This window comes from Culex pipiens, chromosome 1, assembly GCF_016801865.2.
Source record: "Culex pipiens pallens isolate TS chromosome 1, TS_CPP_V2, whole genome shotgun sequence".
Classification (NCBI taxonomy): domain Eukaryota; kingdom Metazoa; phylum Arthropoda; class Insecta; order Diptera; family Culicidae; genus Culex; species Culex pipiens.
Genome location: NC_068937.1, coordinates 3,907,650 through 3,920,863, shown reverse-complemented (window position 1 = coordinate 3,920,863; position 13,214 = coordinate 3,907,650). Strand labels below are relative to the sequence as shown.

The window sequence follows — 13,214 nt, the reverse complement described above, 5'->3', positions numbered from 1 at the left end:
TCATCTGATTGCAATAAAATCGAGCAATTTAATTTCTTTCTCCAAATGTAACACGCCCCTCCGAAGGAGTCTCACGACAATAAACACAACTTTATCAACTGTCAGCTGACGTGAGGCCACCGAACTTGCTGCCACAATTTATTCTTCCCAGATAGAGGGAAACCAGATAGAACATACGGACGGAAATCCCATCGTGGCCTCGCATTTTATACTTTCCATATTTGGCAAATTTCCATGTACGCATTGGCGCTTCTCTTCGGTCGCCACCAGAAGACATAGTAGGCGCCGCTTTTTCCCCGCCGGTCGTTTTGGCAACCCTTTAACCTCCCCTTCCTTCAATTGATTCCAAAAGATAGGGAAGTAAACACAGTAACCACTGGCAAAGGCTCAGCCATAATGGCGACGACGACGTCTCTGCTATAAAGCAGACGCTCGAAAAACTCAAACTGTCAAGCAGCGTATTACAACAATGGCCTGCTTTGTCGCGCCGAAAAGTGTGCTCACAATCAAGATTTTCAGTCCGGCACAGCAGCAGGCGTACTCCACGGGTGCCATCTTTGATTTTAATGCGTTTCCCAGCAGGGCCAACTTGGATTACTCACACCACTAATGGATGCTGCTTTCCCGAAGGTGTCGATGAATCAGGCGTTTGTTACGGCGAACGAGAGTGACTCAACGGCCAAATCGGGAAAAGCTGGCAGCACTGCTGTCACCGCGCTGCATTCCGCGTAACTAATTGCCCACGCGATAAAAACACTAATTCTCGGATCAGAGATAAACCCTTTCGAGCGCGCAACGAGACTTACTGAACCTCTGGTAATTATTCATCGTAGAAAGTGGTGGATTGCCGTTTTTGACGTGAACACGCGTCGTAAACAATGCATCAGCAGCTGTCAAACTTTTATGGCGGCCATTATGGCAACGCCTACCGCTACTTTTCTCGAATTAGATTTTGACAGCTGCGGTGCGGTGGTGGCTCCAGACCGGAGCGAACCCACCGTGGTGGTCCAAGTCGGCGACGCCGACGTCGACCGCGGCCGTATCAAATAGAACAAAGTAAGCGGCGCGCGCGTTTGGCAGCCGAAATCCTGCCGGTCTTTGATGCACAGCCCATTTGCGGCATCTCAACCGTTGCCAGTAAATTGTTTCGCGCTACTCGTCGCCGTCGAGCGATGCATCCTAGCAGCAGTGTCGTTCTGAGTTGATGGTTCTTGCAACATGCTCTCTGTCAGAATATGATGACGGATGCTGCCGATCCAAGATGGCTCCGATTTCAAAAAACCTCGCACGCACGGCTAGATCAGACGACCTGAATCTCGGCCTGCTTGGATCTTAAAAAGAAGTGTCACACGCAATAAAACGATTCCATTAATTGGGGAAATTAGTTTTCTAAAGAAGTTGCATCCAATTTCCTGAGCGCGCGCCCGTTGCGCGCTCCGTCATAGCCAACTTTGTTGTTGTTATTGCTGTCAACTAGCGGCCGCCGCCGCCATTTGGCGGCCCCTTACGACTGTGACCAATTCCAAGCTCTCAAAGTGCTGCCGCCGCCAGTCTGCTGCTGCCACGCAGAATAATAGTTTTAATTAGATTAAAGTGTGAACAGATTTATGTCTCACTTGCTCTTTGATTCTCTTGGGCTCTGGGGGTTTATTAGCCGCCCGTAATGTGACATAATTCGCTTCACACTCACGACGCGACGGACGTGACAGTCGCCGAAGGGGCCAAGGCGGTTTGTTTACTTGGCCGAGGACCGAGGGGTCACGAATAGTGAGCGGTTCTGAAGTTCGACTCCTACTTTGGGTTTTGACGCTTCCGAATCCGACTTAAGCTCAATTGTCTTTCAATAACTTTAATATTTGCAATTTTTTAACAATTTTGAACTCGACTCATTTTTAAAATACCATCTTAAGAGTTTTGAAAAAAATATACCGGTTGTTGCGTTTGAAACGGAATCCGTAAACGATTCGAATTGAATTCCGTTTCAGAATTCCGATTGAATTGACAAAAACATGTTTTTTGAACTTTTAAAAAATCATTAATTGAAAAAAATTTAAGATTTTTAAGAAATTTATGAATTTTAAGAAATTTATGAATCATAAGAAATTTATGAATCTTAAGAAATTTATGAATTTTAAGAAATTTATGAATTTAAAAAAAATATAAATTTTAAGAAATTTATGAATTTTAGGAATTTTATAAATTTTAAGAAATTTATGAATTTTAAGAAATTTATGAATTTTAAGCAGTTTATAAATTTTAAGAAATCAATAAATTTTAAGAAATTTATGAATTTTAAGAAATTTATGAATTTTAAGAAATTTATGAATTTTAAAACATTTTTTAATTTTGAAGAAATTAATTTTTTTTAAAAATTTAAAAAATTTATGAACTTAAAAAATTTGAAGAATTTAAAAAAAATATAATTTTGAAAATTTTAAGATTTTTTTTTAATTTTAAGAATTTTATTTTTTTTAATGATTTTAATAAATTTAAAAAGTTTTTTTAAATTTAAATTAAGAGTTTAAAAAATTTAATTTTAGGAATATTAAGAATTTTAAGAATTAATGAATTTAAATAATTTTAAGACATTTATGAATTTTAAGAATTTTAAAAAATTTATGAATTTTGAGAATTTAAAAATTCTTAAGAATTTTGAGAATGTTAAGAAATTAATGAATTTAAAAATTCAAAAATTATAATAATTTTAGAAAATAGAAAATTTAAGAAATTTATGAATGTTAAGAATTTTAAGAATTTATGAATTTCAATAATTTCAAGACATTTATAAATTGTATTAAATTTACGAATTTTGAGGATTTTAATTTTTAAAAGAATTTTGAGAATGTAAAGTCATTATTGAATTTATTTTTTTTAATTATAATAATTTTAAAAAAATAGAGCTTTCAAAAATATATAAATTGAAAAAAAATAAGAATTATAAGAAATTTTTGAATTTTAAGAAATTTATGATTTTTTAAGAAATTTATGAATTTTAAGAAATTTATGAATTATAAGAAATTTATGAATTTTAAGAAATCAATGAATTTTAAGAAATTTATGAATTTTAAAACATTTATTAATTTTAAAGAAATTAAGAATTAAAAAAAAAGATATTTATGAATTTCAAAAAATAATAAATTTGAAAATTTTAAGATTTTTTTTGAACTTTTAAGAATTTTAAAATTTTAATGATTTTAAGAAAAATTAAAAAGTTTTTTTTTATTTAAATTAAGAGTTTAAAAAATGCATGAGTAATGATTTTTTTTTAACAATTTTAATATTTTAAAGAATTTAAAGATTGTTGCACCATAACCTACTGTTCTTTGTTGATGGAAATCATCGACGCGCCACCTTTACTCGTCACACGGTACTAACCCGCGGGCAACTCACCAAAAGTCAGTGTGCCCCACCTCAAATGTGAGTGACACGACTCGTCCGAGAGAGAAAAAAAAACCCTCACGCTGCAACCAAGATGCGGTAATTTTAGTTTTCAAAAACCCCGCGCGCGAGCTCCTTTCGCCTTAAATTACACGCTCACTAAACGCAACGAGCGTGACTTATCCCTTAACGCTGCGCGGACGCGCAGGATGACGTTTCGCGCGGGTTTGTTTTTATTTTGTGCCGTCCGAAGTAGGCGGGAAAATTAATTGGAAAAGTGCATGGCAAGCTGGGCGCGACGCCGTTTGAACGCGAAAATTTCTTAGAAAAGGCACTTTTCTCGGAATAATATCGCACAAATCTCGAGTTAATTTAAAAAGTGCGAATTTTACGCGCTTGACGTAACAAAACAGGAGTGAGAACAAAAACAAAAACACAGTGCGCGCAAATGATTGATGTCCAAACAGCTCCCGTCAACAGCACAACAAGTAAGTGCGTGTGCAGTCAATTAACGTGACGCATCGCGAGAGTACTACTGTTTACATCGCGAGACGCTATGAAACGTGTCAGCTGTTGCTTGAAAAACCACGTAATTTTACATGGAAAGCTATGTTTTCGATCCATCAGGATCGATGACAGTGCAGTTTTGATGATTGTAGTTCGATTTAGCGCTTCTCAAGTGCCAAGTGGAGTCTTCTTAATTGGCTCGATAAACAATTATTATTTATTGTGCTGGCAACACTGTCGTTTGACATTTGACACGCCCCTCGCGCGTTGGAGAAAACGTGCTAATTAGACAGAATATACGTCATTTCGGCCGAGCACATGCGTCACTAAAATTTATGCTCAAACCCAAATGGAAAACTCCTCAACAAACAAAAAACCAACCAAAACAAATCGGTGATGAGTTATAAATTATTTAGTTCTCCGACAGCCTTGAACAAGATTCACTGCGGGAAAAGTCTGGCATCTGGCAGCGAGTTTTCGAGTGCGAGAATGAAAGGAAATTTGATATTTTGTTTCTGCTGGCGAAATTGCACACAGTAGGCTGTGTGGCGGAGTGTAGCAAATTTTCAAAATAAACAACCGCTTCGATTGTCAAAGTTGAAACGGAAGCGTTTCGCTGTCAAGGTCTGTTAAACGAAACAAAACGGAGTAGGCGCAGTGCCTAACTTGCGAAGAATGGTTCTAGAAAATTCATACTCTAAAATTTGCTGATTCGAACGTCTGACAGCTGTCAAAAGCATGCAACCACGTGCTCGAAAATCGCCAAACAAAAGATTAATTTTTTTTAAGAATTTTAAGAACTTTAAGAATTTTAAGAATTTTAAGAATTTTAAGAATTTTAAGAATTTTAAGAATTTTAAGAATTTTAAGAATTTTAAGAATTTTTGAGAATTTTAAGAATTTTAAGAATTTTAAGAATTTTAAGAATTTTAAGAATTTTAAGAATTTTAAGAATTTTAAGAATTTTAAGAATTTTAAGAATTTTAAGAATTTTAAGAATTTTAAGAATTTTAAGAATTTTAAGAATTTTAAGAATTTTAAGAATTTTAAGAATTTTAAGAATTTTAAGAATTTTAAGAATTTCAAGAATTTTAAGAATTTTTGTTTGAATTTGCTCTTTATGCAAAAAAGGCATTTTTAACTTAAAAGGAGTGCTCCAACCAAAACAAAAAACAAATTATATTGCCAGCACCAGATCTCAACTGGCAATCCACCCGTTTATTGCCCGGCTTTGTCACTGCCATCCGTCTCCGATGAGCTCCGACTGCAGCTGACAGGGTTATTGTCTCTAATGTTGTTATTATTTTCATTTCCACAGTCTTGCTTATGCTTTTCAGTGCACACTTGATAGATTTTTTTTCGTTTTTGTCAGGGGTGGTAAAGCTGTGAAATTAAAAAAATGCTTGTCAGCGACAAGTTTCGAGCGCAAGCGCTCCGATTGCCGAGGCAGCGACGCTGCTACAATGCTGCGTTGATCTCAGCGTAAACAATTGATTTTTGAGCACCACTGTCACAGGCTGCTCGGTGCGTTTTGTTTACACACCACAGACAAGCGTTCTTTTCTTTTTTTTTGGCTTTACAATAGTTGCCACCCCGTCGGAGACGGGCGAAGGATGAGTAATATTTTCCTCTTTTATTGCGGCCCTCCACCGTTAAGTGATTTAATGGGAGACAAATGTTTCTTCTCCCCGGCTACTGCGTTTTTCCGGACGACAACTTTTTTTTTATTTGTTTTCCGTTTTAATGCTTGTGTTTGTGTGTGAGGTTAGATCTGAGAGGCGGTTTTCCACACGAGTTTTATGTTCCAGAACCGAGTCTTCGGTCGGAGGAGGAAGCACTGGAAAAACGGAGATAAATAAAGATTAAAACAAAAAAACGAGGAAAATCGGCAAGTTTTCCGAGCTGCGATGCGGAGGGAGGGGAAAATTCTAATTATGGAAATGAAAATTCATGCTCGTGCTATTGAAACGTACGTCAACACGCTTCAGGCTTCAGATCGACTCTTGGAGAGGTTTATGAGATTAGAGATATCTCGAGTGATGCGTCGGAAAATGCGTCGTGCCTGCAGATGGAATCATATTTTCGGGAAATTCGAGGTTATGTTGGGGTTAATGACACTATTAAGCTCGGTTCACAATTGGAAGGGACAGGGATTATGACGAAGAATAGTCCATAAAGATGTTTATTCTTGCCTGGAGACTGTTCTGGAACTCTACTAATAGAAAAACAAACAAAGCTAGTGTAAATATTCACGGCTCAATTGAAACGTCAAATGTTTACGGTTGCGCTGAGATGTTAACTTCCCCTTAACAAGTGTGCCCTTAATTGAGTTGACTGTCAACAAAAGTGCATCGCGAGAACAATGTTTGTTTACTTTGTGGATCGGTACAGTGACAAATTTTAACGTATTTCACTGTACAATCTTGCTCAAGTCAGTTCATGTTGACATTCGGAAGCATGCAGGAAGAATTGTTTGTTTACGTAGCGTCCTTCGCCCTTTTATAACGTTTTGCTTGATTTCTATTGTTCGAATTACTTTAACTGAAGATACAAACCCGTTCAAAATCGTAGCAAAAACAGCAAATTCCCAAATTAGCCCATTTATCTACTCCGATTTCATGTTTTTTCAACCATTAGCGGCGCATGGCGCCTCCTTTGATCGCGCGCTCCCAGTAGCAAACGTCAGGAATTTACAACAACCAAAACAAAACAAAAACGCGCACACACATTTGCAGAGACCTCACGTCGCGCGTCGCCTACTTTGCTTTTCCAACTATGTAAAGTGTTTTCCTTTCGACCAGGGAAAGTGTTGTGTGTCGTCCATCCCAACACGGAGAGAAATATTCGAAAACAAATTGAGTCTGACAGCTCGCGTAGCTTCTTCTTGCTCTTTTGTTTTCGCTGCGGGGCTGTCGATGATGTTGTTTTCATTTCCAACATCACCCGAAAACATTATGTTTTGTTCTTCACCGTTAAGGTGCCACGCGAATCTCTGCTTGTCTGTGGTATGATTGACAGCTTGTTTGCAAATTTGACAGGTGGCCCCCATTATGGCGACCGTTCAAAACAAACTGGAACCGATACGTTTGCTTTTTATGGCACCCGAAATTTATCGTGTAAAACACAACATTTTACGGCGACGGCGGCAGCTTTCCAATCAACATTCCGACACGTTCGTTTTTCCACCATTTTCCAGCTGCGCGTGACGACGCCTGGACTGGATTGACGGAACGTGCCGGTTGACACGCGCGTCGCCATGACAGCTAATCCTCTGCCTGCTGGGATGCAGCTGTTTAAAAAAAAAGCAAAGCCATCTGCGGGTGAATTGCTACCACCTACTTGGATGATTTTAAGGGTTTAAAAATTCGTGTAAATTGTGACCGTTTACCCCAAATTTTTTTCCACAACATTTCCCGTTGAGTGTTTTGGAACGGATTCGAACACTAATGAGGTGGTCTTGTAACCAATTTTTCCCTCTCTCTCTTTTCTTTACAGCAATCGACCGGGCCATGAGTCCGGCCCAGTCGGAGGACTCCGGGCTGGCGGCGGACCGCGGGACCACCTACGCGACCATCTCGATCAGCCGCGACCAGGGCCAGTCGCTGGGCATCGTTCTGGCAGGTGAGTAGCCATTTTTATGGCACGCGCCCTTGAGCTGTCAAACGCGCGCCATAATGGCGCATGGTAACTAGATTGAACCTTGAAATCCCAATTTCTCAACACTTTTATGGCACTAAAACTTTAAGTGGGCAACTCTTTTGAAAAAATGGCGCCGATTTTTTTGACGTCGCACACGTGTGCAGGCGAACATAAATTTTGAGAGTTTTGAAACACCTCCGCGCGCTCGCAACAATCTCACTGGGTGATGAATGAACCCCTGAGCGGACTTTTGTCGGGCGGGCGGGTTTACACATGCGTGTCCGACTCTGTCTGTGCGAGCCACTTTTTTGCTGCTCCTCTCCTCTTCAGTGTTATTTTATTTATTTTAACGACGCTATTAATTTGAATTAAGAGCCGCGCGTACTCCTCCTTTTTGGCGCAATAAAAGAGACGAAAATCGGATTAATCCAATTAAAACGGGGTTTGTGTGCAGTTTTTATTCTTCCCGGGCTCCTACAAACCGCGAACTGTCACAAGTAGGTTCTTACGTTTGGCTAGGGGTTATCTAAGAGATGCGTCGTTTACGGATTACCCAGACTCGTAAAAAAATACCATAAGTCTTCGTTTTGTTGACGCCCAAGAAAGGAGTTAATTAGTGCCATAAAAACGCGCAACGTTTGTAAACGTCAAAATAGTCGATAAAGTAGAACTGTCAGATGCCATAAAGTCTGATTTATAGCAAGATTAAATGCAAATCCCGCTTTTTCACCGCAGAACGTAACGACCTGTCGTATCCACCGGTGGTGGAGTCCATCAACGGACCGGCGGCGGATTTCCTGGCCCCGGGCGACCGTATCCACCAGATTGACGGCATCTCCACCGTAGGACTCACGAACCAGCACCTGTTTAGCATTCTTGCCCACGGAGACGGACCCGCCGTCATGGAGATCGAGTACACCTTCCCGGAGTACAGTAAGGCCGATTTCTTTATAGCGTCCACCATTATGGCGACAGTTTTGACAGTTCGGTTTTGTTTACAGTTTCCCAGAACAGCTTGTGCGTCACGACAAAGCTCGCCCAGATCACGGTTGAACGGGAAAACGGCTGCCTGGGGTTGACGTTGCGGGGTGGAGGCGAGTACCCGCTGGTCGTGACCAACGTCCGAATGCACGGTCCGGTGTTCAAAACCGGTCAGATCAAGCCCGGCGATCGCGTGCTGCGAGTCGATAATGTAGGTTTCTCAGATTTGCAAAACCATCTCAAAATTTGATAAATATTGACTCTTCCAGATCTCCCTGGTCGCCAAGACCCTCTCGGAAGCGCAGCACATCCTCAAAACCGGTCACATGTCCGGCTTCACGAACCTGACGATCGAGTACGACGTGTCGGTAATGCAGAGCGTCGAGTTCAGCATGGGCCCGCTGCTGCTGGAGATCGAGCGGCCGATGAACGAAAAGTTGGGCCTCATCCTGAGCAACTACTCGAGCGCCATCAACGGCGGCGACATCTACCACCACAAGCTGGTCGACGAGGTGCAGCCGGCCGGCATCTACATTGCCAGCATTCTTCCGGCGAGCATAGCGGACCGGTGCGGCGCGCTGTCCATCGGCGATCAGATCCTGTCGGTGGACGAAACGATCGTGGAGAACAGTGCGTACTCGCCGGAGGAGGTCACCGCCCTGCTGGACGAGACGTGCACCAAGGGGTATACGCAGCTGCAGATTCTGCCGGCGCACACGCTGGTGCGGCGAAGAGGTTGGTTCTCATTTTTCTACACTCAGTTTATTGTAAAACTCTACACGCACTTTGATCGACTTTACTCTACACTCAACAAAATAGCATCATGATCGACTCTACAATCGACTACATTTTGATTGGTAATTGGCTCTACATTTGCCTCGATGTTGGGCTCTACATCTAACTCTACACTTTCTCTACACAGAAAAAACAATTGGCTCTGGACTCAACTAAATAATCGGCTCGACAATGAGCTCTACATCCAGACCTAAATTAGCTCTACATTTGACTCGATGTTGAGCTCTATATCGGGCTCTTCACTTTCTCTACACTAAACTCTACAACCATCTCGACAATATATTTTTTTTTGACGTTAAACTTAAATCGACTTGATATTTGGCTCTTCATCCTGAACTACAATTCGCTCTACACTCGACTCGACATTGAGCCCTACACTTTCTCTATTCATAGCGAATTCTCTAATTTGAATTAGCAAATCCGATCTTGCTAACAAAAATGACTTTGCTTAATTTTATGTTTTGTAGTTTTTTAATCGTCCTGGAACTTTTTTTTAGTCACCAATTCATCTTAATCATTTTCCAAATTTGGTAGCTGTCTCATACAAAAATGGCATGCGTTTCATTTCATTTCATTTTATAAGGTTGCTTTTACAATTACATTGGTGCAGTTGTTATCCTGAGCTGAGATATGGACTACTTTTCAACAGCTGATTTGTTCAAAATAGGGAGAGAGTTTACTGGTACTAAGGAGAATGAATTGGATACAGAAGGAAAAACAATGCAAAAATAACCTTCGAAATAGAGAAAAAAAATGGCATGCGAAAATTAAAAAATCTGTATCTTTAGAAGGAATGTTTTGATCGTTTTGGTGTCTTCGGCAAAGTTGTAGGTATGGATGAGGACTGCACCAAAAAAAAGTTTAAACACAGATTTAATATTTTTTTGAATGAACAAAACCTGTTTTACTACCTAAATTGTGATTTATTTTGAATGGTGCTTTAAAAAAATAAAAAAGCACTTAATTTTGAATGAAAAATTAAGTTTGCAATCATAATGTACTTCAGTTATATTTTGATTAAGTCCATTGTTTTCAAGTTCTATCCATTTTTAGATAACTTTTTTGAAATTTCGTAGAGCTTAGAAAATTTGCAACTTTTTGCATTGTTAAACCTTGTTCATACAGCCTTTGGTTGCTGAAAAAGGTTTAAAAACAAAAAAAAAATTTCTGCTCTTATTGAAAAAAGTTATTTTGAAATTTAAAAATCAGCGCAACGTTTGAAAATGTCAAAAGTAAGTAGTTTTAGTTCTTTAAAAAAGTTATTCATCATGATTTAATTAAGAAATATTTGTTATTGGAGGGATCAGATTTTTTATGCATTATTGGAGTATTTTTTTGTAAAATATTTAAATTAAAAAACGATTTTTTTTTCTTCAAAAATACATAATCACTTTATTGGATTTTTTTTGTTATATACATAAATTTCCGGAAAAAAACGTATTTTTTCGAAAATACATAAATTTTCATATTCTGCAATATGGGTGGTATCAAAAGAAGCGACATTTTATATGCATTTTCACTTTACCAATTATTTTGTTAAAATTTGAATTTTACAAAAAAAACTCTAGTAAAGTGAAAAGCCATAAATGAAAATTTGAGTATTTTCGAAAAAATACGGTATTTTGTGAAAAATTTAGGAATTTACAAAAAAAACTCGGATGTTGTGCTAATAAATATATATTTTTCAAAAATAATAATGTTTTAATAATTAGCAATATGGTTTAACCGAAGTGAAATTTTGTAAGCACATTCACACTATGACGCTACCAATATTGCGAATTATAAAAAATAAGTTTTTTTTTTCAAATACGGTAATTTGTGAAAATTTTAGTATTTTTACAAGAAATAAAGTACTTGATATTGAAAATGCGTTCAAATTAATAAAAATAAAATTTTGAGTATTTTTTTCAAATACGGTATTTTGTGAAAATTATAGTATTTCACCAAAAAAACACACTTGAAATTGAAAATGCGTTCAAATTATTGCTTCGTTTAATGCTCATATTGCGTATCAGGACAATGTGAGTATTTTCGCCAAAAAAAAAACTGTATCTTTTTACATTTTAGTATTTTACAAAGAAACCCCAATAAGGTGAAAATGCATTCAAAATTTCGCTTCGTTCGACACTCATATTGCGAAGTGAAAATTTGAGTATTTTCGAAAAAGTTAGAGTATTTTATGAAAGTTTTACTAAAAAATAAGGCAAAAATGAACAAAAACTCTTGCTTAGGTAAAATGAGAAAATTTAATTATTTGAGTACTTAAAAAAAAACACGGTGTTTGGTGAAAATGTAAGTATTTTACAAAAAAAAAGTACAAAAAATTTAAAATTTGTATGGAAATTTTGTAACGAAAGGGAGTGGAAGGGAGCACTAAAATCATTTTTTTGCGTTTCGTAATAATCGTAATAATCAACAATTTCCAAGCTCAACAATTTCCGTGATTACGACCTGGGACGGGACGGCTGGATAGAGTCTTTTTCTTGAATGTTTACGTTTGTATTCTTCTGCTGGTTTTTTGCAAGAAAATTCGTGTTCGAATACAAATATCAAGCAATCTGTGATTCCGATAGCTTGACAATTCAAATTTTCTTGATGATGTTTTTCAACTCACTGCTCAAGCATGCGGATGACTTTTTCTTTGGTTGAAATGTTGTTTAGTTTTTCCTCGCAGATTTTTTTTTTAAATTTGGCTGTTAAAATTTGCGGTTAGACGTGAGTGGAGAATCCTGAGTTTATGTTCCATCGTTTTACGGTGGATCCGTTTATAAGGAGCTGCCGGATACAAATCACTAGAAATGGTTGGTAAATCAAAGATGAATCGAGGTCACGCTCGAGGTAAATGATACGATACGATCACGACGAGACAAAAAATGTTCACTTCTTCAATTTTTAATGTGTTTTTTTATATTAAAGATATTTAATTTTAATTTGGATTTGAAAAATGCAATATGATTTAAATGCGTTTTCTTACTTCAATCTAAAACAAATTCTAAAAAGCCTGCAAGTCATTAAATGGGAGGGGAAGTTTTTTTTATCTATAAATCTGCTCCTGTCGTTGTCCCGTTATGCACAAAAACTTAATAAATCTTTTTAAATCCAGTTCTACGATGTTGTTTCTTCACGCAACATTTTGATTTAACGGGACGCACAGGTTTAATACTGTTCAATCTAGATGAAATTTCTATGTAACGCGAAAAAAAAAAATAACAATAGTTTTAAATGGATAAAAGAATCGTCAGTTCATGAAATCTATTGTTTTTTAAAATGAAAATGTTAATAAGTCGACATTCGGTGTACGATAGAAATAAATGCCTTTTAATTGAAAATATTTTAATCAATCTATTAATGACCGATTCTTCGGCTCCTTTTCAAAAAATTCCCAAGTTTTTTTCAACGTTTTGGCTGTAGTGGCACAATTAAAGAAGAAACTCCCCAATGTTATTACATATTTGAAAAGATAATTGATTTTCCAACATAGAAATGACATGCATAATGAACAATATTATACCTGTGCTTCTCCTGAAATGAAAATGTAGCGTGACGGGAAGACATCGTAAAACTGGAATTTTAAAAGGCACACAAAAAAAATCGACACAGTTTTGCCGGATTGATTTTTTAAAACGTTTGCTCTTCTACACATTATCACAAATTGAAAAACGAATCTTTTGCTCCTTGAACTGAAAGATTTGGTTGAGATTTGAGTTTTTGCCAGCCATTTCTTTTCGTGACGGGACAACGAAAGGAGCAGATTTATGAAAAAACTCCTCTCCCATTCAATGACTTGCAGACCTTATTTGGTCAATATTTTTGGCATTTCAGATAAGAAAACGCATTTAAAGCACATTGCAATTATTAGATCATAATTAAAATGATTTTTTTCATATAAAAAATCACATTGAAAATTGAAAAAA

The 13,214-nt window shown here is 37.4% G+C and overlaps 2 protein-coding genes across 2 annotated transcripts in view; one reads left to right on the top strand and one right to left on the bottom strand.

Annotated features, from left to right (window-relative positions):
- Positions 1 to 13,214, bottom strand: part of LOC120432310 (uncharacterized) — a 72,083-nt gene that overhangs the window by 31,962 nt on the left and 26,907 nt on the right. The gene's annotated exons all lie outside the window — the stretch shown is intronic.
- The window catches only part of LOC120432241 (glutamate receptor-interacting protein 2), a 38,383-nt gene that overhangs the window by 14,718 nt on the left and 10,451 nt on the right, over positions 1 to 13,214 (top strand). Inside the window, exons 3-6 of the mRNA XM_039597415.2 lie at positions 7,381 to 7,506; positions 8,260 to 8,457; positions 8,526 to 8,716; positions 8,775 to 9,240. Of these exons, the coding sequence (XP_039453349.1) occupies positions 7,381 to 7,506; positions 8,260 to 8,457; positions 8,526 to 8,716; positions 8,775 to 9,240 (981 nt within the window). The remainder of the gene's footprint in view (positions 1 to 7,380; positions 7,507 to 8,259; positions 8,458 to 8,525; positions 8,717 to 8,774; positions 9,241 to 13,214) is intronic.